This window comes from Ranitomeya variabilis, chromosome 2 (assembly GCF_051348905.1).
Source record: "Ranitomeya variabilis isolate aRanVar5 chromosome 2, aRanVar5.hap1, whole genome shotgun sequence".
NCBI classification, from domain to species: Eukaryota; Metazoa; Chordata; class Amphibia; order Anura; family Dendrobatidae; genus Ranitomeya; species Ranitomeya variabilis.
In genome coordinates, this window is record NC_135233.1 from 327,522,703 (window position 1) to 327,547,878 (window position 25,176).

General features: G+C 35.1%; 1 protein-coding gene and 1 long non-coding RNA gene across 2 annotated transcripts in view; one reads left to right on the top strand and one right to left on the bottom strand.

The window, feature by feature from the left end:
• Positions 1 to 2,047: 2,047 nt before the first annotated feature.
• Positions 2,048 to 5,504, bottom strand: ZIC3 (Zic family zinc finger 3). Its single transcript, XM_077285268.1, has 3 exons — positions 4,331 to 5,504; positions 3,227 to 3,390; positions 2,048 to 2,958 (listed from the first exon to the last, which is right to left on the bottom strand). The coding sequence occupies exons 1-3, from the start codon at positions 5,301 to 5,303 to the stop codon at positions 2,770 to 2,772; spliced, it is 1,326 nt and encodes a 441-aa protein (XP_077141383.1). The 5' UTR covers positions 5,304 to 5,504; the 3' UTR covers positions 2,048 to 2,769.
• A 664-nt stretch (positions 5,505 to 6,168) lies between these two features.
• Positions 6,169 to 25,176, top strand: part of LOC143809383 (uncharacterized) — a 465,098-nt gene continuing 446,090 nt past the window's right edge. Inside the window, exon 1 of the long non-coding RNA XR_013222255.1 lies at positions 6,169 to 6,994. This is a non-coding gene — a long non-coding RNA (uncharacterized LOC143809383). The remainder of the gene's footprint in view (positions 6,995 to 25,176) is intronic.

A 25,176-nucleotide genomic window follows, 5' to 3' on the forward strand; every position in this document is an offset into this window, starting at 1 on the left:
AGACTCAAGCAATATGAAGATGAATTTCTGCCTAAGGGCCTTCCATATCTGCATTTAATTACAACATTACTACAATTCTAGGGAAAATTAGAATAATAGTCCACTTTGCGCTTATCGTCATATCTATATTTTTTTCACGTGCTTGTTAAGCTCTGAGTTTATCATTACTCCAGCCCCAAACCAAAGGCCATGGTTTCGCTGGTGCAGCTGGTAATGTCACCACAATTTTTCTCCACATAAATGTCGTGGCCTAAGCTTGTGAAATCTGACTCAGCGAATCAGTCTGGAGGTAACAATATTAACCTCTCTACTTCTCAAAAACATCAAAGATATGCAGCCATTTCAATCTTTTCACAGTAAGATCCCTGCTGTTCTTTGGATCCACTACCAGTCTTAATATGTTAATGAGACAATCAATTGAAATTTTGCAACAATCTGTGAAAAAAAAAATGGCAATGCAAAAGAAAAGAAAATGTGAAAGCTCTATTTTCTTCCACTCTATTATATTTTTTTCTATTTAAGTTCCTGTATTTTTTTTTTATCACACTGTTCTGATTTTTTTTTTTAGCTCTGGCTTTTATGTTATTCACATATCTCCTACAATTGTGTATAGTAACATTAATTTAATTCAACTCTTTTCTTTCTTTTTTTCATATTTTTTTTAATATGAAACTATTAGGCACAAACAGTTCCGGTTAATAAAAAATATATCGCTCTTACTGTGTATATATAGCTAAAAGCAACAACCAGGAGGAAAAGAAAAATTAACTTTAGGCGCAAAAATAAACCTTTTAGAACGCATTTTATTGACCTGCGCCACTTTTTTGCCACTATTATTATCAACATAAAATGTCCTTAGAGAAGATATTTCCTAATCATGCCAGCCAAGCCATAATGGTAGGTGTATGATACCTATAAAAAAAAAATGTATTTAAAAAATATTAAGGGTTACCATTACCATCCAATTCTAATTGGCTCATTTAGAATGACATGTCCCTCCAGCATAGTGAATACAAGGGTACAGGTACCCTCTTAGTTACCCTTTACAGTCCGCCAGGTTCCATTTTTAGTGCTAATGTAAATATTTCCAGAAAAATCACCAATGGGACAAGCTTTGAAGCAAATTACTGCATCTACGTTAAAAAAATAAATTACATTGTTAAACCGAATATCTATAGGTCCCAGTTAAAGATATTGCATTGTTAAAGGGGTGGGGCCAAGGAATAATTGCATAACGTGACGATAGAACAACGCTGGCACTGACATATTTTTCAATCCTAAAGGCTCAGTATTAATTACTCTTATGTGATAAATCAAGAAGTACTGAAAAAATAAAAGAAAACAGAGCTGGACACAACTAAAATTATAAGCGTGATCACAATTATGCAGCTGCCAAAAATCACGCTTCCAATGAGCATAATTTTTGAAAGAGAAACTTATGTATTTTTTACAAGAATTGCCCCTTTTTGTCTTACTGCTGTTTACTATAAAAAAATATTGATACAATAATTTCAATTTTTTTTAAGATTTTTTTTAGAATTCAACTTGAATGTCAATGATGACACGTTAAGGCCTCAAAATTCTATTTAATTCTTACATTCTTTCTTTTTAACCCATCTTCTACCTGACTACGCCATTTCCTATGTCACAGTATTAATATTCCTTACATGGGTTTTTTTCCCCTTACAAGATAAAACTGAACCTATTAAACTCTTTGAAATTTGCTGGAGAACAGCAGCATGTTCCCATTTGTTCTTTGAAGCATTAGATAGAGATGTCATGGTACCCAACTGAATTGATTAGAAATATATGATTTGCCTGAACGACGTTGAAAGGAAAATTTATTATACTTACTGCTCAAAAACAAATATCAACCACTTTGAAATGCCTTTGATATCTATCCTTGTCACCTAAACACCAGCAACAGAGTGTTACAATCATCCAAAAATATTCTTGTATAATGTGGAATTTTTTTTTTCTCGCCCCCCCTCATAAAAAAGATTGTTAATGCAAAGGAACTCATTGGTTAGACGATTAAAAATTTCGATTTTTTTTTTTTTTTTTCAAAACAATAAACTTTAATGCTAAAGCAGTTATAACCAAAAGCTATACAGAGTTTTGTTAGAAAATTTTTTTTTCATAAATATTGTTCAGTTCCCGGCACTTGTATCAATAATTAAATTACAAACGATAAATATGGCATCATGGATATATTTACAAAACTTCTTACAAAAGGCAACTGTATACTAAACGGTCACAATCTGTGAATTAATACACATCCCCATCCTGAAAATATACCGAACAACAGCTTTGACCCTATAGGACAAGGAATACATTCACAAGTGTAATGCTTTGAGAAAGTTCAAGACATAACAAGACTTTGGCACAGTTTAAGAATGTGTGAGAGTTTTACAATCACCAGGAAAGGTGAATGATTTTTTTTTTAGCTGTTAAATACACTGTTAAAGAACCTATAGTGTAAAAAAAAAGAAAAAAAATTTAATACTGGTAAAATAAAAAATAAAAAAAAATTGGATAAGAAATGCAAATGCCAAAATATTTTTTCAAATCCTGAGAAAGGGACACAATTAGTCCACAGCCTTCTTTAAAGGGGAAAAAAAATCCAGGGTAACAAAACAAAGCCCTGTTTTGTTGTTTTAATAAACTCCATCGCCTCCATCTTGGTAGAACAACCCATCTTGGTCTCTCTACGTCATTTGGTCCTTGTTATTGGGCACGGTTTCGCCTCTGTGTAATTTTTTTTATTTTTTAAACATACCACTCATTAAAGTTGGGTGGAAGTAATCCTGGGTTGTGAGTGTTGCTGTTAGTCTGAATTGCTGCTGTAGTAGTTTTAGAAGACTCCTCACTACTGGCAGAAACCATTGCTGGTGGGGTGGCAGATTCATAACCTGAACTGGCAGCTGGGGATGAATCAGACCCTTGAGATTCGTGTACCTTGAAAAAAAAAATGAGAATCATAATTTTTATTACCCTGTCTAAATATTATTATTCATTAGAAGTAATTAAAGAATAATAAAGATAAGACTTGGTAGTGGCTTAGGCTTTTCTAACATGTTTAGAAGCTAATTGACTGCATAAATAAGTGACTATATAATATATAACGTTAAGGGTAGTTCCTAATACAAATACAATTTTAATATACAATGGGAAATTATTTTGTACGTTTGTAAAAAAAAACAAAAAAAACAATAATAGTAGTTACCTTCATGTGTTTCCGTAGAGAGCTGGGGTGCGTGTAGGATTTATCACACACTTTACAGATGTATGGTTTGTCTGATGTATGCACGTGCATATGCTTTTTCCTGTCACTGCTGTTTGCAAACCGCCGGTCGCATCCTTCAAACTCACACTTAAAAGGCTTCTCACCTAATAGAAGAATACATAACTTAGTGGATGACATAGTCCGAGCAGCAGCATATATATACAGTATATACAGCCATCACTGTGAAACAATTTACAGTTTCGTCCCCCCACCACCATTACCCTCCTTAATGAAATTCATATTGTTTGGCCCAGACTGTATGATTTCCTCCTTTAAATATTCCCATACGTCATCCTCATATCATATTGAAATATTTAACTAGCCAAATTGACACTAAATAAAAATACAAAGAGATACCTATAGAAATCCTGTAAATAGGTCAAACAGTCTGGTAATTGTTATTTACGTAAAATTTGATGATTGTGGCTTTGGAAGAACAATAGTCGTGGTTAGAAGTGTTAAAACAATGCAGCCGGAGACCTTCATCAATTACAGAACAATATGAAGAGACCATGTCACTTAAAAAAAATAATCTGAGTAGTTTTAAGACCTGTTATACAAGAGAGGACATTAGTTGTCATCCTGTCTTTTCTAAGCTCACTTTGCTTTCAAAGAGTTTAATTAAACACAGAATTCCAAATAAAAATACTTTGACAAAAGTATCACTGCTTTAATTAGGAGATGTGCCAATCAAGAGGAGAAAAAGAGCGGAAGTGAGTGAAAATGAGATTTAATTAGCATTTCTATAGTTTACTTAACAGTATGCAAGGGACTAAAGTGCTTGGAAAGTGAATCATCCCACAACAAATTCCTATTTGTTCACTGAAAGCCAGAAATAAGACAAGGAAACTGCAAATCATGACATTTTACATGACTCTCTTAAAAAAGACTCAATATGCAATAAATAAGGAATTAAATATATCAAGCAATTATGGAACCCAACATTGATTAAATAAAACTTTCATGGCCACTATATACAGGCATAACAAGTTACAATTTGCAAATTGATATAGCAATAGCAATAAAGCCCTGGTGTCTTCTTACCTGTATGAGTTCTTTTATGGATCTTCAGGTTTTCTGATCGTGCAAATATTTTTCCACATCCGGGGAATGGACATGGAAAAGGTTTTTCTCCAGTATGCACCCTTATATGATTTACCAGTTTGTATTTTGCTTTAAAGGATTTGCCTCCCCTGGGACATTCCTCCCAGAAACAAATGTGATTAGTTTGTTCTGGTCCTCCAACATGTTCCATTGTCATATGTGTAACCAGTTCATGCATACTGCTAAATGTCCTATCGCAAGATTTCTGCGGGCGGTTCATCGGCGATTCCTCCATCCACTTGCACGATAATTCTTGTTTGATTGGTTGCCTCATATATCTAAAAAATGCCCCTGGGCCATGATGTGCAGCCACATTCATACTCATATTCATGTGATTGTAGTTGTGGAACTGGGCAGCCGCATAATGATCAGTCCTGGGGCTGGGCACCGCTCTGTAAGGATCTGGACGTCCAAAAATATCACCTCGGAGACCTAAATGCATTTGACCATTGACCACATGTCCATTAGGTGAAGTGTGGCTGGCGCTTTGTTCATGAAGTCCTGGGAAGATCAGGTGTCCTGGTGGTTCAGTCATTCCAGGGGGGCCATGGCTGGCGAAAAGTCCATGCTGACCACCTGGAGAGGCAGCGTCCCCAATTCCAGAATTCCGATTTCGGAAAAGAAAATCTCTTGTGGAGTTAAAGGCAGTGCCGCCATAAGATGGCACCTGCCCAGCATGGTGCCCAAGCGCGTTGGCATATCCGGATGCCTGCGGGGTAAAAGCTGAGCTCTGGCTTGCGGAGAGATCATGACTGGCTGGACTAAGCTTAAAAGCTGCAGCATGTGAAGGTTCAGCAAAAGGATTAAGCCCCATGCCAGCATCTCGGTTGGACATTTCATGATGGCGAGATGTCCCAAACCCACCAACTCCCAGGGTGGGAAACTGAGGTCCTCCATCTAGAAGCATCGTCATGAATGAACCTGAGCAGTGTGCAGACCCAAAAGAATGGTCAGCACAGGATGCAGTTCATGCAGAAGCAATGGTAACAAAAATAAGTTTTGCTTTTATTCCTTTCGCCTATTGGAAATCCAGGAAACAGTTCACCCTCTTCAATAGAGTAATGTCCTTGGACTGATAAAGTCAATCACTCACTCCTCACACATAAACCAACTCAGGAGGCAGTCTGAATTGCACCAATAGAAACTCAGCTGGGGGAGTGTCATTCGAGCCCAGCCCCAGGCACCCATTTGCCTGTGAACTCTTGATTGACAGAGTTTAGCATTGAATATGGCAGCTTCACTAGTATCTATTCTCTGATTGGTCTGCTCAGGTTTAGTATTTGCAGGTAAGATTAACCCCTTTAGTTCTGCAAATTAATGGCAATGCAAAGCGAACATATATGTGACAGCCTCTCCCAGGACTGTGTGTGTTAACAGATTACGAAGAGACCAAATATTTGTACGAAAGATCTCCAAATTTCAACCACCTTTCTAAACATCAAAAGCCAGGGATCGTCCTTCATACCGATATCTTACATTTATCCTGATTAAGACCCTGAAACCTTCCCCGTAAACGCAACACATAGAGTATTAGCAATGCACAGAGAGAAGGGAATGTTTCAGCCTTTGTCTCTGCACTCTTTGTAGTTTTTATTTCTGCTGTATAGTAGCTCTGTGCTTTGCTTATTGAGATATGCTGGCCCTTTAAAATTCACCATCGTTACAAGAAAGCAAATGTGTATTCTGAAAATTCCCCCATGTGGAGAAATCCAGCACTCCTTAATTATTCTGTTCTTCATTTGCTTTCTAATATATGATACATTTTGTGTTTCATACTATTTTTTTATGAGCCATGAAAACCTATAAACTTTATGTCTATTCTATTTATTATTTTCTCTCTTTTTTCTCTTTTATGACTGTGGATTTTCATATATCTCCATCCCTCCCCCCTTCTCTCTCTCTTGTGACAAAAAGGAATAAACAGTTAAATTGCTTGGATGGAAACAAAAGAAGGAGACTTTAGGGGAGAATCCCTGTTGTGTGTGCTCTGAGTTAGGATTTTTAAACTTCCCAGTGTAGTTTCATACAGAAAACACATATGATCCCATAAGACCTTCATCATACAGGGGCTGCACTAAGACATCAAGGAAAGGATTTTTTTTTTTTCACCCCCAAAAAAAAGAAAAAAAAATGCATTTGTCTAGTGATGATTATAAGCTTTAGACAGCTCTATAAATTCCGTTCCTTTTCTTTATGGGAAAGCATTTGCAAAGAACTATAGGGAGTAAGATTGGGAATAAAAGAGAGAGAGAAAGATGGCCGTAATTGTAATATCCTGAGATTTGCTGAGCCCAAAAGTCTGTCTATTGAGCCACTTTCACAGGATTGTCGCTGTCTCTCTGCAGGAAACATAAAATCTGATCAAGTTCAGAGACGCATTGAGAGACTGCTTCAAGCAGTGCTTTATAACTGCAGTCTTTTCACATCCTTCCCCCCAATCAGCCCCAGGAAAGAGTTCGCATTCTTTATTTTAGAGTTTTGCGAAGAAAAAAAAACAAAAACTCCACCCCTATAAAAATCAGCTTCACTAGTAATGCCATGTCCCATCAAAACCAATCAAAATTCATGCAACACGTCCAACAGGAACACACTAAAAGTTGAAAGGTGAGTCCCTCTTGTCTTAAATCATTGCTTCGGAGCTTAAACCTTAGTTTACTGGGTGTTTGTTAGACCTCACCGTGGTACAGCATGTCTCCAAGGGTAAGGCAAAGTTGTGGAGGTTCCACTGATCCTGTGCTTGGAGCTGCACGAGAGGCTGCATCTGTAGCTGCTTCGCCTGGGAACTTGGGATGGTTTTTTTTGATGGACGCGAAGCTTATCCCAATGCAGTCGTGGGCTTTGATGTCCCTTTGGTGAATGCACTACATTTCAAATGCCCTCCTAGTCACTGAGAGTCCTATAGAAAGCAGCAAAGGTTTATGGTGATTCTCTTGTTCTTTCATAGGTGTCAGCAAAGTTTTTCAGACCTATCCCCCCTTTCATTAGTTTATTGGCCTGTTCCAAAGCAAATTGCTGATTTTCCTTACCTGTTTATGTGGCTGCGTACATTGCAGGGCATTGTCCCAATAAGATAATTCATTAACTCAGGCAATATGTTGACTTGTTTCTGTGACAAAAAGGACATAATTTAATTAGACCATCCAGTCAGAATGCGTTGTGAAGTGTCTGTGAAGTTGCCGACTTGAAACCACTGTGGATAAATGACCTTTAATGTTCCAGAGGCCTCAGCAGTGGTCCTCCTGTGTGTGGATCCTTTTTTTTTTTTTTTTACGGTTTCTCTTTATTTTTTGACACTTTTTTTAATACTCCATTTTTACTTTTAAGTTTAAAAGAGAAGAAAAAAGAACTCTAGATGGATATGGGGGGTGAATTATCACACTTCATTTATAGCAGTAGGAGCTTCCTTTTTTTTTGTAAAAAAAAAGAAAAAAAGAAGGTAAATCCATCCAGATGTGTGAAAGTCTTTACTGTAAAAATAAACACTCGATTGAATATAAAATGCATGCTGTACTGTTTAACCTTTTGCCAGACCTCAGTGGGTGGACAATATATCTTTTTAAGAAGGGTAGAATAAGTGGCGTACTCTAACAGAATAGTTCCAGTGCTGTATGTGAAATATGCTGTTGTCTCGAGACGACATTACCAATGGAAGCGCTCAAAATCGACATTTTTTTCTGAAAATGGCAAAGATTTGCTAGTCATCTATTATATTTAGAAAAGTAAGAGTTAATATAGATAAATATGTAAATGTTTGTGTGTGTGGGTATGTGTGTATATAGATGTGTGAGTATGTATATATATATTTATATAAGGTATGTGTATATATACTCACATATATACACATATATAAATATACACACACATATACCCATATATACACACATAAATATTCAAAGACACACATATAATCACTCATAATTCACACACAAATATATATGTATTTACCCATATATAAACACACACATATGTCTACACACATATATACAACCATATATATATATATATATATATATATATATATATAACACACACATATGTATACATACAACATACCCCCACACACACACACATATATATATATACAGTATATACACATATATAGATATATATAAATATATATACCAACATACACACATATATACTTACATACATAAACGCACATGCTTTTACGCTATTTATTATACTCTGATTATTTTATTGTATTATTATTCATGGCCTAAACCACTTAAGTAACTAGCGGTCCCTTGTAGAGTGTTCTCTTATTCTTTAATGAATCACTATGACAGCAGCACATTTAATATTTATACAATGGATATATTTATTGACAAAGGTATAGATAATTATTAAGCCATGTTGATCTCGTCAAAAACATAAAAAATTAGAGTTGCATTAACCCAGATACAGATCTCCATGTTTTATACATTTTCTTTATTAATTTGATAAAACAAAGAAGTTTATGCATGAGTGTGACTCGGTGTGTATATGTTGTATTGTCTTTGTGTGTATATGCATATATGTGTGTTTGCGTATATGCATATGATACTTATAGTGTTTTGGTATTCTCTCATATTGGCTAACTTCTTATGTGATTCACGTGACCTACAATGAATTTTAAATCAAAATTTAAAAAGACTGAAGCTGTGAAATGCATCGACTAGGTTGTATATGACTTGTTCATTTGTAAACATATTGTGGTGGCAGAATAATTAAAGCCAAACTAGGGGCAAATGAGACATTTTCATTGTTAGTGTCAATCAATGCAGTATAATCACATGTACACTTGAACTTCGAAGGGATGCATTGAAGTAAACAGGGCCTTGGGTGGGAAGAAAAAAGGAGCAGAATGACTCTGTTGAAGAAATTCCTTGTACAAAGAAACCAGGACTTCCGCACAGAATGTAGACCCTCACTCGATAGTGAAGGCTCATTCACTGTCTTTGGACCAACCTATCTATGGAAAGAGGGAGAGACAGACGCGAGATATTAGTCAACCACAAGATAAGCTTATAGCAACGAGGAAAGGTTGTGGAACGACCACATTAAGATTAACTTCCTCCAAGAAACAAGAAAAACAATGATCATATGCCCGTCTCACAGATCATAGCTGGTGAATAGTGCTTTTGTGGTCTGGGTACTTTGGATAATAAACCAAGACAATGCATTAGGCCTCCTGATATATTCATCTTTATCATAAAACCCATTACTCTGGCAAATAACATTTATGCTTAATGACTAATACTGAAAAGCACCCCATTTTTATAAAGTTAAATGATGTGGTTGATTCAGTAAGATGCATTCTTCTCATGCTGGATTAAGGGAAGAAACTTCAATTGCAATATCTACTATGGATTCTAAAAGACAGAGTGTCCACCCCAACGAGTGACATCTGCTATCTTCTTAAGGTCGAAATATTGAAGTATTTCCCTGCTTGAATGAACAGGACTGGAAAAATAAATGTGCAATATATCTTGTCGCAATGAGGGCAAATGTTCGAGTTATTGCTAGACTAAATAGCAGAGTCACTGGGATATTAGCGTGAATATTAAAGGCTTACGCTTCTGGGCTCAACATCTTAAATCCATCTAATGTGCTTTGTCTTTTAGGTAGACAATCCAGGCTCTCAGTCTGGGAGCATATTAGGCCTGTTTCAGTTCCCTAGATCATTCTGCTCACACTGTGAATCCCATGAGAAGACACATTTTTAGTTGCTCCTATAAAAAAAGAAATGATGTTTTGTAGAAAGTTTCAATACAAACCCAAATGTACCAATGACCGAGCTGCCGTTTGGAGTCAAGTCCTGGGTGTGACATGGCTTCCACACACGTCTCCTTGTAAACAACGAGCTCTAAAGCTGGTTCGTCCTTGTTTAGTTGTTGCTTGTGTGTGTGGTAACTTTAGCTGACGAGTAAAAGAAAGTTGAGAATATCTCAATCAGTGATGAGGTGACCTGTGACCTGGAGGGTGCTTTTTATTGTCCTCTTTCTTTTGAGGGGGACACACAGTTTATTGACCCATTCAGTGTAACGTTGCCCTGAGGGGAAACCACAAGCACCATACCACTTGAAGATATGAGGACTCTGTCTACTGTCTGCGTATACCAACATTATCACTACTTCTACCAAATGTCCATAGGCACTAGGCCTGGTGACATTATTTAGTCATCTCATATGGGATTCATACGACTATTTTGTATGGTTTACGCATACACAGGAATGCAAGCTAGACAGATAAATGGACTAAGATAGATAGATAAACAGATAGATATTTGGACTAGATAGATAGATAATAGATAGGTATATAATAGATTATAGATAGATAATAGATAGATAATTGGACTAGATAGATAATAGATAGACAGATATATAGATATATAACAGATAGATGATTAGATAGATAATTTGACTAGATAGATAATAGATAGATGATAGGTTGATAGATAACAGATAGATGATAGAAAGATAATGAGATAGACAGATAGACAGATAATTGGACTAGATAGATAATAGATAGAAGATATATAGATACATAGATAATAGATAGATGATAGATAATAGATAGATAATAGTTGATAGATAGATACATATATGATAGATAGACAGATAATTGGACTAGATAGATAATAGATAGAAGATAGATAGATAGATAGATAGATAGATAGATAGATAGATAATAGATAGATAAATACATATATGATAGATAGACAGATAATTGGACTAGATAGATAATAGATAGATAGATAATAGATAGAAGATATATAGATACATAGATAATAGATAGATGATAGATAATAGATGATAGATTGATAAATGTATGATAGATAGACAGATAATTGGACTAGATAGATAATAGATAGAAGATAGATAGATAGATAGATAGATAGATAGATAGATAGAAGACAGATGATAGATAAATAGATATACGATAGATAGACAGATAATTGGACTAGAAAGATAATAGATAGATAGAAGATAGATAATAGATGATAGATAATGAGATAGATTATAGATAGATGATAAATAGATAGATAGACATATAGATAATGTTTAAACCAATTAGTCCTTCAAAAATTTACGTGCAGTATTATAGTATTTGTTTTTCATGTTTTGAATGATCATTACCATAAAGACTTAATATGTCATGTTCATTACAACATATGTTTTTAACATTTGTATCTTTTGTGATATATATGGTATTCTAAATAGATTTTGGGCTTATTTATGCATCTCATCTAACTTATTGCTCAAATGCATTCAGAAGTGGATATTTTATGGCCAAGCTTTTAAACCAAGTCATCCTATTGAAAGTGTATGAAATGAAACTAATATTTCTTCATAGCGTATATGCGCTATACGTTTATAGGTCTACATTTTAGCATTTTATACAGAACGTATCTAGCGCGATAATAAGACATCTTGACTTGAGGTCATTCTGGAACAGGATATTCTGCTTTCTTGCATCACAACTTAGTACGGAAATAGCGTAACAGTAACGCAAAATTATAGACGGAGCAACAAACTAAAGAAAAATATTGAGAAACCGAAGTTAATGTACATAAAAATGGAGGAGAAATGCAAAGTTGCCAGTGCTCACGTTAGCAAATCTATGAAGAAAATGTAATTCAATGTGCTACCAACCATATCATTAAATTCCAAAAATAATGACCAGATTATTGCTTATATGCACGTATTCTGCTTGAATAATAGTTTATATCAGTACCCTATTTTATTGTTTCATGCTTTGAAAAAATATCTAGATATTTTGCCACTAAGCTAAATGTTTGGAAAAATTAAAACTTATTCAACGCTTAATGGCTTTCCATAATAATTCCATATTGCTAAAGCAGTGTAAATTCTATAAATAAGAATGGCAAAATAGAAAGCCAGATTTGGGTGGTGACAGAATGGCAAAGGTTTGGCATAGAGGGGGTACCCTTTATGTACTGATCAAAAACACTTTCTTAAGGTTAATTAATGAGTCTTCTTTGACAAGTTGTGACCCCTTGAGGCAGTTACACTATATAATAGATAGCATTGGGCACATAGTCATTGTCAACGCACGGACAAGCCGAGTGAAGAATGTGATAACATGGTGGATAATTGATTTCTACTTTATTAGTTACAATAGATGATAATATTAGTGATGACCTGCCTAAGCTATCTGCTGAAAAATGTCTAGTCATGCTGATATGATCTCGACATTGGAAATCTGTTTTATGAGTGTATTCATTATTAAAACATTCCAAAAATGTATCAATCATCATCAATTAAATTGTAGCATTCAATCACCATCAGCTATAAATTTTCAATTGGAAGCGGATACCCTTATGTTCAGAAGTAGGAAATAATGCCATGAAACAGAAAAATATATTTACGTGAATGGTATTTTGGAAGAAATATTCCCAAATATGAAAAAAAATTGAAAAACAAAATTGGACCATTTATTTATTTCCTTTGGAAATTTGCTTGTAGCAGTGCATAAGTTTCAAGATTCTGGCATAGTGTACTGACGTGACTTATTGCTTTCTGGGTACAATGCTAGTGAATTTGTTGGAACAATATAAATCATAAGAGTTTATATAATAAGGTCCGAACATGCTTTCAGAAGGAGGTAACACGAATGTGGATTTTCCAAGGTAGCGTTATGGAGTAAGGTATATGCACATTGTATTTTATTGATGAGACTTGTTGTTAAACCAAATTGTATCTTTATTAACATATTGGGTAAGACCAAATTGAAAAAAACAAACATTTTTATGAATATTTTCAACTGAAATGGACTCCTGCATTGTTTGTACTTTCCATTATTTTCGAGACATGATTGACGCACTACAAACAATTAAAAACAAGCCATGTTTGTAAAACAGAGCGTTGCTTTCCATCCAAAATATGTCAAATCACATCATAATTGTAAACCGTTGTAGCTCTCTTCCACTCCATAGGAGCAGGCTACTGGTAGAAAACGACTTAAGTCTCGTCCATGGGCAATCTCGTGGGTCCCATGAGCAATTGTGGTCTCCTTTGGACCATGTGGTAAGCCGTCTGATTGTGCGCATGAAAGATTGCAATCCCCCAGGAAAACACGCTAAGTCCCTCCATCAAGATTAGTACAAGACTTGTGCCAGAGTCTTGGCTTTTGTGTTACTAAAACCGTCACTGTTCTTTCATGGGTGTGGAGAACCCCTTGGTCCATTGTCAGAGAAAAACTTGTTTGTGTCTAAAAACTTTCTAAGGAAGGCAGTGGGCAGCATAATCTGCATTTAGTTTGCTGTTTAATACTTACTAGATCAAATTTAAAGCACAGAAGGTTCACTTTCTTTTATTTCCAGTGATTATTTTGGGATTTTTTCTTTATTAATTTTCGACTTTTTGTAAATGAGTTGCTATCAATTTTACAACATAAGAACATATTAATTAGAGAATGAACTCTTAAAGGTGTGTTTCCACGACCATGCGCAGTACACTAGTGTATACCATCATCATGAGGTTCCATATGCCACGCTACTTTTTTATAAAAGACAGTAAAAGGTCCAACATTTCATAAAGACTTAGTAAATAAAGAATTTGCAATTAGCAGGAATGCACGTTATTCAGGATTAATTATTGGTTGTGTGTATATATATATATATATATATATAGTTGTCTATATATAGATTATATATATATATATATATAGCCAATCTACAGTATGTGTGATTTTTTTATCCGTTTTACAGCATTTTTTTGCACTCTTTTGTATGTTATATATTTCACTGATATAAAATAGAAATAAATATTTTTGTAATAGCAATATATGAAGAAAATATACTTTAAAGCATTTGCATTTTAACTAAAACTTACAGTTATTAGACCTACAGTATAAAGTTTCTAAATGGAGAATGCATCATTTCTTTTTTTTTTTACATTAGTTGACTGACACCTTTGCCCCCTTGTAAATCACAACAAAAGGAAAACCAGCAAAGTGGGTAACAGCAGGTAGTCTCTGGATCCAGTGCATATAAATGAACCTACCTTACTAGTAAATTGTGTACCTATTTAACCATTCCAAAGCAAACAATTCACCTTTTGACTTTGGGGGACTTGATGAGATGAAATTTAGTTAAGTCATTAACATATGTTTATCTACCATGAAAGACACCTTTTAACTTTTTGTAAAACTGCCTTAAATTTTAATTAAAGCTCAAGTTGCCACTCACATGTAACTAATGCATAAAAGATTGAAATTCCTTGTAGATTGGAGCAAAGTGTATATTCTGAAAGTGGAGCTAAGGGGAGGCAAGACTTGTACGTTACTCTCTCTCTGTATATATATATATATATATATATATATATATGTATATAGATAGATAGATCGATCGATCGATAGATAGATATAGAAGATATATACATTTATAGCTATATACATATTCATACAGATAGATAGATGGATAGATTGTGTGTATATGTGTATATATTTATATAGAGATTTTGTTTTTTGTCTAGGTTGAGATCAACAAATGTGAGTTGTTTTTACTGAGAAAATACAAAAGTAGAAGAGCTTTAATTAGTCACAACTCACAATGACAACACTGGTCAATTAGTATTTGTCTGACTTTAATCCTGTTAGTCCCGTTATTATGTTGTTTAAATGTAGCCCAGATCATAAAACCTATTTCCTTTCAACACCTAAGACACTCTGACCTTCGCCTTGACACAATGACCCCTTTAAAGAGATAGGGTAACATATTGGAAACTATCAGGGTACATCTGATGTTTCTTTGTGCTCTTTTTCTATTTTTTAACTCAAATTCTTGGCATTGAATTCAATTACTACCTTTCCTTCTCAAGACGTAAAAGGAATAATGTGCAATAGTGTACTATGAAACTGTAATCTATCTATCTATCTATCTATCTATCTATCTATCTATCTATCTATCCAATATCTATCTATCTATCTATCTATCTATAAGCTACCTATCTATCTATATATGTATCCATTATCTATCTATTATCTATTTGTTATCTATCTATCTATTTATCTATCTATCCATTATCTATCTATCTATCTATCTATCTATCTATCTATCTATCTATCTATCTATCTATAAGCTACCTATCTATCTATATATCTATCCATTATCTATCTATTATCTATTTGTTATCTATCTATCTATCCACTATCTATCTATCTATCTATCTATCTATCTATCTATCTATCTATCTATCTATCCATTGCCTATCTATCTTATCTACCTATCCATCCATTATGTATCTATCTATCTATCTATCTATCTATCTATCTATCTATCTATCTATCTATCTATCATCTGTCTATCCATTATCTATCTATCTATCTATCTATCTATCTATCTATCTATCTATCTATCCATACATTGCCTATCTATATCTATCTATCTATCTATCTATCTATCTATCTATCTATCTATCTATCCATCCATTATCTATCTATCTATCTATCTATCTATCTATCTATATATCTATTTATCTATCATCCATCTATCTATAATCTGTCTATCTATCTATCTATCTATCTATCTATCTATCTATCTATCTATCTATCTATCTATCATCTGTCTATCCATTATCTATCTATCTATTATCTATCTATCTATCTATCTATCTATCTATCTATCTATCTATCTATCTATCTATCTGTCTAGCCATTATCTATCTATTATCTCTCTAACTATTATGTATCTATTATCTATCTATTTTCTACCTATTTTCTATCTATCTATCTATCTATCTATCTATCTATCTATCTATCTATCTATCTATTTATCTATCTTATCTGCCTATCTATATTTATGTGTATCCCTTATTGACATAAAGAACTTCATACAAAAAAATTCCGAGTTCCTGAACCTTCCTAGTTCCGGACATTACTTTTCATCCTTGTATCTATAAGTTCTTTGCAGGCAAGCTTATACTTAAAACAACACACATGTTTTTGACACAAAAAATGAAATATAGAACTGATAGAAAAGGCAATAATTGAAGCCACACTCTTCACCTTCATTCCCCAAGAAACACAAGACATTTTTCTCCACCATAACATACTCCTAAGATTACCAAACATGAAGAATCGTTCCCCTGAAACCTTCAAAAGTTCCTCTGAGATCTCATACATTATATTTGTTACTTTATTAAAAAAAATAATTAGTAACATCTAATTAGTGTTACTTTCATTAAATAATTGTGCTGCTGCCCCCCCCCCCTCATCCAATTTAGGCTGCATTTTAAAAAAAAATGTCTCCAATTGATAAAGCAGGAGGCTGAGCGTTATTTTCTTGTATCGTGCGGCACTTTTCAAAGGGTAGTGTGATATATTTTAGAAAAGAGATCAAGCTGTGAAGGTTTGCGTGTCTTCTCTCCACTAAACTAAGCTCTTGTCAGTCAAGCCGGCCCCTGTCCAATCATCATAGCTCTTTCCTGAAAGCACCTCATCCTGCTGTGCTTTTATACATCACACTGCAGTATGTTTTGATGCATTTTCGCTATCACTTTTAGGGCTGTGAATTGGGAGAACATAATACAGAAAACTGCTCTCCAAACAGTGGCTTGCTCCAGTGCTGGCCGTGATGTTACATACGTCACCTGTAATATTCCAAAGGCAAACTCTGATAATGAAATAACGGGAACACAATAAGTGTTTACTCTGTAATCTGCACCCATCTACCTGGAGATCAGGATCTCTGGATTTAGTGTGCACCCTGGTGGTGGCAGGTATCACTGTTCTCTGTGCTCAAACTTTTCCTGTAATCCCTAAAGCACTTATACAAGTTTCTGCAATATGACTGTTTCACATATTCTATGGACGCACATGACAAGATAAAGAGTATTATATGTACCTCAATGGAACGTATTACCGTAGTTGGAAAACATTAGTAGGAGCACGCTGTATAGTGTGTATAGCGGTATGTGTAATGCAATGGTACATATTACCGTAATACGTAGGACTTAGCAATATGATTCTTACACTTCTTCTAAGACACATATCAAATAGTATATAGACTACTATAAACGCTTACTATATGGTGTGTACATTATTGCTGTAGCACATACTATATTGTGTTCTTATTTATTACGATTGTACATAATATATAGTGTGTATGTAGTAGTATATACCACTATGAGGCTTAATATATAGTGTGCATACCTACTGCTGAAGTGAATATTATATTGTGTGCATATTTATCACTATTGTACATATTTTATAGTGTGCATATCTATTACAATTACTACTACACCTATTATTGAAGTACATATTAATTAGTTTTTTATGTAGTAGTATACATAACACTATAAGGCTTATTGTATAGTGTGCATATCTATTGCTATGGTATATATTATATAGTGTGTGTATGTATATGTATATATATATATACAGTATATATATATATATATATATATATATATATATATATATATATATATATATATATAATATACATACATATAAGATTCAAAGCAAAATATTTTCTGCACTATATATTATGTACTCTAGGAATAAATATGAACAGGGGCGTGTGTGTGCGTGTGTGTATATGTGTATATATATATATATATATATATATATATATATATATATATATATAGTTATATACAGTTATATATACACATACCTTTGTGCATATTTATTCCTAGAGTACATAATTTATAGTGTAGAAAATATTTTGCTATGAATCTTAATATATGGTGTGCATATCTATTGATACAGTGCATATTACTTAAAAAAGTATTCTATGGGATATATTAGTATATGACCAAGTTCACAAAAATGCACAAAAAGTTGACTTATGTTCATCTGTTTGTAGTCTGTGTCCATTTTTTACCTTGTGCAAACAAAAAGGAAAAAAAAATCTGGAAGTTCACAAAAGCCAATCCTAGTGACCAGGAAGTGAAAAATAAACAGTATTAAATATTATAATGTGTGTGTATATTTGTATGCATGTGTATATATATATATATATATATATATATATATATATATATATATATATATATATATATATATATATATTTATTCGTGTATATGTGTGTATAGATAGATAGATAGATAGATAGATATAATGTGTGTATATACATATATATATATATTTATTTGTGTATATGTGTGTATAGATAGATAGATAGATAGATAGATAGATATAATGTGTGTATATACATATCTGTGCACAAATATATATATCCTCTGATGAGCAATAAATTGTATCACACATGCTACATCAGACCGGACCATATTAAGTAAAAGTGCAGCCTGGCATCGCATGTATTAGTGCTTCTTAGTATTTGTAAAGTGTGGAGAATATTACAGATGTAGCCATCCCCAGCATCCTGCACAATCTGCCTTCGAAGGCTCAGTGCACTGATCGACTATCTGTGGCGTGCATCCGATTTAGCTTAGCTACATCTGTATATAACGCATCACATATAATATACTGTATATATATGCTATATACATAATAGCCTCTGTATATTGCACATCACAGCTTCTATAGTGCGATCATACATATGCACAATATTACAAACCCTCCTATGACACATATAACGCCATAGTGCCTAGTACTATAATGCCATAGTGCATAACACTGCACTGCATATATTTTTATGGTGTGTATTTTGTGTAGAAAACACCAGATCCTTTCAATAGAATAGTATGACGTGAGTATGTGAAAGTGACAAGGTTCCGGTATTTCTCACTGAATGATGCTTTTTTTCGGTTTAATATGGTTGTTTGGGCGATTTTGTGGTAAGTGCCCGGCTTAACTTCTAAAGTGCAGCTGTACAATGCAATGATTGGAGTCTTTTGTAGCAATATCAGTTATGTACCGCCAGAAACAAGTGGGTATCATACGTATCTGTTCATCCTATCTTCAGTTTCTATGAGAAAAGCAAGTTGGATGAATCCAAATAGGTCAATATCAATATCATCTTACCATGGAGTGTTCATGCAAAGACAAAATTTGTACTTTACACTGGTTCGGGACTAAATTATTTGGTGTTTTCGTCTGCCCCAGTGCTTCTGAAGACACCTTTGTGAAAAAAAAATGAAGGAAAGTTTAATAGTACTTGCATGAAATATAATCCCTAAAATAATAGGTTCTATTGATCTTGGAAATTGCCTGCTACCTCCTGCTAACACGTTGTTATCGTTCCTCTTACATATTCGATCGCATCACTTGCTGTTTTGTGGGCAATTTGGTTTCTATACTAGGAGGAGAGGGAGGGGGGTGTAAAATAAAAAAAAACCTGGAATTTTGACTTCAGCGGCTATAATAGGAGATTGGCCAACATTGATGACAGCAGAGAAATCAGCAGCCGGTATGCTCTGAATCAAGTCATGCATTTGCAAACAGAAGAGGTTTGAGTGGTGGCATACGCATCCCGCTCTTGTCAGGCAGCTCCTTAAGATGCATGCCTCTGCAAATTCATCAATCAGTCTGCTATGGCCACTGTGATCTTTGCAACTCTGTAAAAATACAAAACAATGAGGCTGGAGACTCGTGTGCTGTTTTTCTCCACTCCTACACTGGTCAAATTCTGCTTCTTCAGGAGCTAACCAGTATCTACCGTAGGGGGCCTAAATCTCCTGACAAAAATAAGCTGTTTGGCAGTTTCTTTTCTTTAGAGCCTAAAGCTGGTCAAAGATACAGTTTTTTTCTCCCCAAGTCTGATTATTAGTCAGTTTCTACCATTATCTTCCCTTCAAATTACATGTTGCCTTTGATTAAAAAAAAAATAGCATATTGTAATCGGTAACTAGAATTCCTATGAAAATAAGCATCACAGTGATAATGCTTTGGCACAAATAACTAGATTTACAGTGAGCAAAAAGATTTGTTTTCTTATAACTTCTAAATGATTGGCATAGGGTTAATGAAGAAGCAAAAGGTTTCCATTGTATTAGCTTAATTTCATATAAGTCTATGGATGCCTTACAGGAGTTTTCCAACAATATTTTAATGTTTATTTATAAAAAAAAAAATCATTATTATTACATACTCATAGAAAATGTATGTTTCAACATCACAGACACAGATGAAAGTAGTGGGCGAGCCAAATAAATGTATGTGGGCAGAAGGAGTAGTATGATATATATATATATATATATATATATATATATATATATATATATATATATATATATATATCTCGTAGATATATGTATATGTCTATGTACAGAGTAAATGAGTTAAAAGGTATATGTATATAAATAGTTTATGTGGCATACAAGAAAATGTAGAGAAAAGATCATGATGCAAATTTAAGGTGTCAACAGAAACAGTAAACCCTTTACATTACATAATATAAAGTGCAAAGTGCATATCAGACTAAGGGCAAAATTGGACTCACCCACCATCACCTGACACACGTTTCACCTAAGCTTCATCAGGTGTTCCTGGTATTAGTGCAGACATCTTGAGAAAACCTTATCTCCGTATATGAACCACCACCACACATAGCAGTGACTGGCTTCCTTAGTCACGGGATCATATGACATCATTATGGATGATGACAGCAGCAGTAAGGGACAATTTCACTTTAAGTGACTGCTTGTGTTTAAAAAAAAACAAGCGCGAGAACTGTCATATTTTTGGCACACTAGCTATGTAAAATTTCAGACTAAGGGATCATTTTAATAACTATAGTGAATAGGGGATGGATGAGCCACATACAGTTACCTCCATTGCCAAGAGTTGGCATATAAATTGCACATTTCAGTACTGGTCTTGTAGTTCTTCGTCATCTGGACCCCCACAGGTTATTTTACATTGTTTGATGAGTAAATAGAATATTGACTTATGGCTGCTATATGTCTAATGCATATGAAGAGCTAGTTATTAGAACATAATGGGCTATTTGAATACTGTTAAGCTATCCTATATACTTTGGATAGCTGTTGACCAAATACTAATTCAGCTACAGCTGTCTCTCCTGACTCTGTCATACACAGGAACGCCCAACTCTTGAGTTCTCTTTGAGTGAGCCACTGCCAGACATCTCTGGCAGTGACTTATCTCCTAGAGAACAAAAGGATTGATAGACTGAAAACTAGTGTTGAGCATTCCGATACCGCAAGTATCGGGTATCGGCCGATACTTGCGGGTATCGGAATTCCGATACCGAGATCCGATACTTTTGTGGTATCGGGTATCGGTATCGAAACAACATTAATGTGTAAAATAAAGAATTAAAATAAAAAATATTGCTATACTCACCTCTCCGACGCAGCCTGGACCTCACCGAGGGAACCGGCAGCGTTCTTTGCTTAAAATGCGCGCGTTTACTTCCTTCCGTGACGTCATGGCTTCTGATTGGTCACGTGCCGCCCATGTGGCCGCGATGCGACCAATCACAGCAAGCCGTGACGTAATTTCAGGTCCTGAATGCCTAATTCTGCATTCAGGACCTGAAAATTACGCCACGGTTTGCTGTGATTGGTCGCGTCACGGTCACATGGGCGGCACGCAACCAATCACAAGCCGTGACGTAATTTTAAAATGCGCGCGTTTCCTGCCTTCCGTGACGTCACGGCTTGTGATTGGTTGCGTCGCCCATGTGACCGCAACGCGACCAATCACAAGCCGGAACGTAATTTTAAAATCTTGAATGCCTAGAATTAGGCATTGAGGACCTGAAAATTACGTCACGGCTTGCTGTGATTGGTCGCGTCGCGGCCACATGGGCGGCACGCGACCAATCAGAAGCCGTGACGTCACGGAAGGAAGTAAACGTGCGCATTTTAAGCAAAGAACGCTGCCGGTTCCCTCGGTAAGGTCCAGGCTGCGTCGGAGAGGTGAGTATAGCAATATTTTTTATTTTAATTCTTTATTTTACACATTGATATGGATCCCAGGGCCTGAAGGAGAGTTTCCTCTCCTTCAGACCCTGGGAACCATCAGGGATACCGTCCGATACTTGAGTCCCATTGACTTGTATTGGTATCGGGTATCGGTATCGGATTAGATCCGATACTTTGCCGGTATCGGCCGATACTTTCCGATACAGATACTTTCAAGTATCGGACGGTATCGCTCAACACTACTGAAAACAGAAATTCCTGATCCTTATGTCTTCCAATTTGATTTGTTGAGGGATTGTCACGAAGCCCACATACACATTAGCCTGTCAGCCAAACTTGTTGATATCAGTGGTTTCAGACAATATATATCTAATGTAAACAGGGGACTTTAAATGTAATCACTGGAGTTGTACTTTTACTCAAGTCTCTCATCTAATGTGTATGGGGTCTCTTGACCCTTCCCTAACAGATGATATTAGAGGAAGAAGGAACCAGCCTGTTGAATTTCAATGGCCGATTCTTTTATTCATCAGGGCCCCATAGATCAGCTGATTTAGGCTGTGTGCACACGATGCGGATTTAGTGCGGATCCGCAGCGGATTTTTCCACGCAGAAATGCTGCAGTTCCGCACTTTGATTTACAGTACAATGTAAATCAATTGGGAAAAAAAGGCTGTGCTAATGGTGCGGAAAAAGCTGCATGAAAACCGCTGCGGATCAAAAGAAGTAATATGCTACTTCTTTTGTGTGGAACTGCAGTGTTTCTGACCCCTTCCATGATAGAAATCCGCAGGGGTAAAAAAAGCAGAAAATCCGCAGAAAATCCGCATCAATTCCACAACAAGAACGCACAAAATCCACAGAAAATCCGCACCTGCATTTTCTGCCAGGAGATGCAGATTTTGTGCGGAAAATTATTCACCCCCAATCCACAACGTGTGCACATAACCTTAAGGGAAATGAAGCTCTATTGCTTACCAGACACCGCTCTGTCCATTTTGTAAGGTTTATGCCTGGCACTGCAGCTCACTCCCATTCACTTGACTAGTACTTAGCTGCAAAGAAAAGAATTGCATTACCTTGCTTTGGTTAACAAAAGGCCATTAATATCCAAGTCCTAGAGAACTTCTATAAATTATTATTATTATTTATTATTATAGCGCCATTTATTCCATGGCGCTTTACATGTGAGGAGGGGTATACATAATAAAAACAAGTACAATAATCTTGAACAATGCAAGTATCAACTGGTACAGGAGGAGAGAGGACCCTGCCCGTGAGGGCTCACAATCTACAAGACATGGGATTTACCACTGCATGAATTGTGGTCCAGTTACAGTGATTTTATGGCTAAATAGTACTTAACCCATTATCTACCATTGTCCTTTTTTTGGGATGCCTAATCTTTAGCTTCTAGCAACTAAGATTTTATAATTTTTATAATTAGGTCCAATTTTTTGTGTTGTGTTTGTAAAATGAATGTTTTCAAAATAGGAAATCATGTCATTGTCATTTTTAATTGAAATCCATACTTGTAAAAATTTAAATTTGGCAAGTAATGGGTTAAGTAGTGATTTTTTTAAATAGGAAAGCCAAAGTTGTTAAGAAATTATTTCTCATATCTCTATTACTCATATTTCATGGAAACCTCAGCTTGACCACAAAGGATCTAGATTAACAAGTTTCATTGACAAGTCTAGATTTAGAGTCACAAGTGGGAGAAGGACAAGTCTATTTAAATAATTGGCTCAATGAAGGGAAAACTTTAACATTGACATAAATCTTTATAATATACCTACTATTAAAATATAATAAATTAATCCAGTCCTTACATGATTATACAGTAAAAATACTAAAATAGGATCAATGCCTAAAATATTTTCCCGCCAGTTCATTAAACCAACATTGTCTTTTTGAGTGACCTAAGACTAATACCTTCAATAATCCAAACCGCCTCCAAGACTTCTTTCGTGCTGTGCCAGTTCTCTGGAATGCACTACCCCAGACAATTCAATTAATGCCCAATAGCCACAGTATTAAGTGTGCCCTAAAAATACATTTCTTTAGACTGACCTATCACCTCTCTTCACTTACCAATTTCCCATTTTGCCCTTCCAACATTTTCCTCCAAATTTGGTTCCTCATAGCATCTGTTTACACAACTCCATGCACTTAAGAGCACTCTATCTATACTTATACTGGCTGGTGACTGCTTCGTGTAGTGTTATGTGAATACCCTTTATATTATACTGATGGCTGGACCGTACAATACAAGAACTTTATTTTTTGTGTTCCCCCTATTTCCTCAATGGTTGTAAGCTTTTGAGCAGGTCTCTCACTCCTTTTGGTATTTGTTCAATTATGTGTTACTCTGTAATGTCTGATATTGCCTGTAAATCTCTCCTCTGAAATGTAAAGTGCTGCTGAATATGTTAGTGCTATAGAAATAAAATTATTATTATTTACGAGTGTGCAGGTTGCCCTGGAATCTAAATTGAAAGCATGATAGTTCAGCTTTAGACTCGATTCAGATGGCTGTACCATCCCTTGGAATAGTCATATTTTCACAAATTGTAAACGTGTTTGGCACCGTGTGCTCGTCACCATTGTGAATGAGTGCATGAGCTGACTGTTATTGATATGCACTAGTCTGTTCAATAAATTGGTGCAGACTAATGAATGCTGCAACGGTTCCATATTGGTGAAAAGTTGTTTTGCATTGGCTCATACAGTGGCATGTAAAAGTTTGGGCACACATGATCAAAATTACTGTTATTGTGAACAGTCAAGCAATTTGAAGATTAAATGATCTCCTGATGCATTTTTGGAAACAAGTCCTGTGGAGTAATGAGGTTAAAATAGAACTCTTTGGCCACAATGATCAAAGGTATGTGTGGAGAAAAAAGGTCACAGAATTTCAGGAAAAGAACATCTTTTCAACCATTAAACTTCGGTGTGGATCAATCATGCTTTGGAGTTGTGTT

What these genes read in the sequence shown, in the direction of transcription:
- ZIC3 (XM_077285268.1), bottom strand. Translation starts at nt 5,303, where the DNA reads ATGACGATGCTTCTAGATGGAGGACCTCAGTTTCCCACCCTGGGAGTT. An exon ending in CCATAAAAGAACTCATACAG is followed by an intron (nt 3,391 to 4,330) that starts GTAAGAAGACAC and finishes TTCTTCTATTAG; the next exon opens with GTGAGAAGCCTTTTAAGTGT. An exon ending in CTCTACGGAAACACATGAAG is followed by an intron (nt 2,959 to 3,226) that starts GTAACTACTATT and finishes TTTTTTTTCAAG; the next exon opens with GTACACGAATCTCAAGGGTC.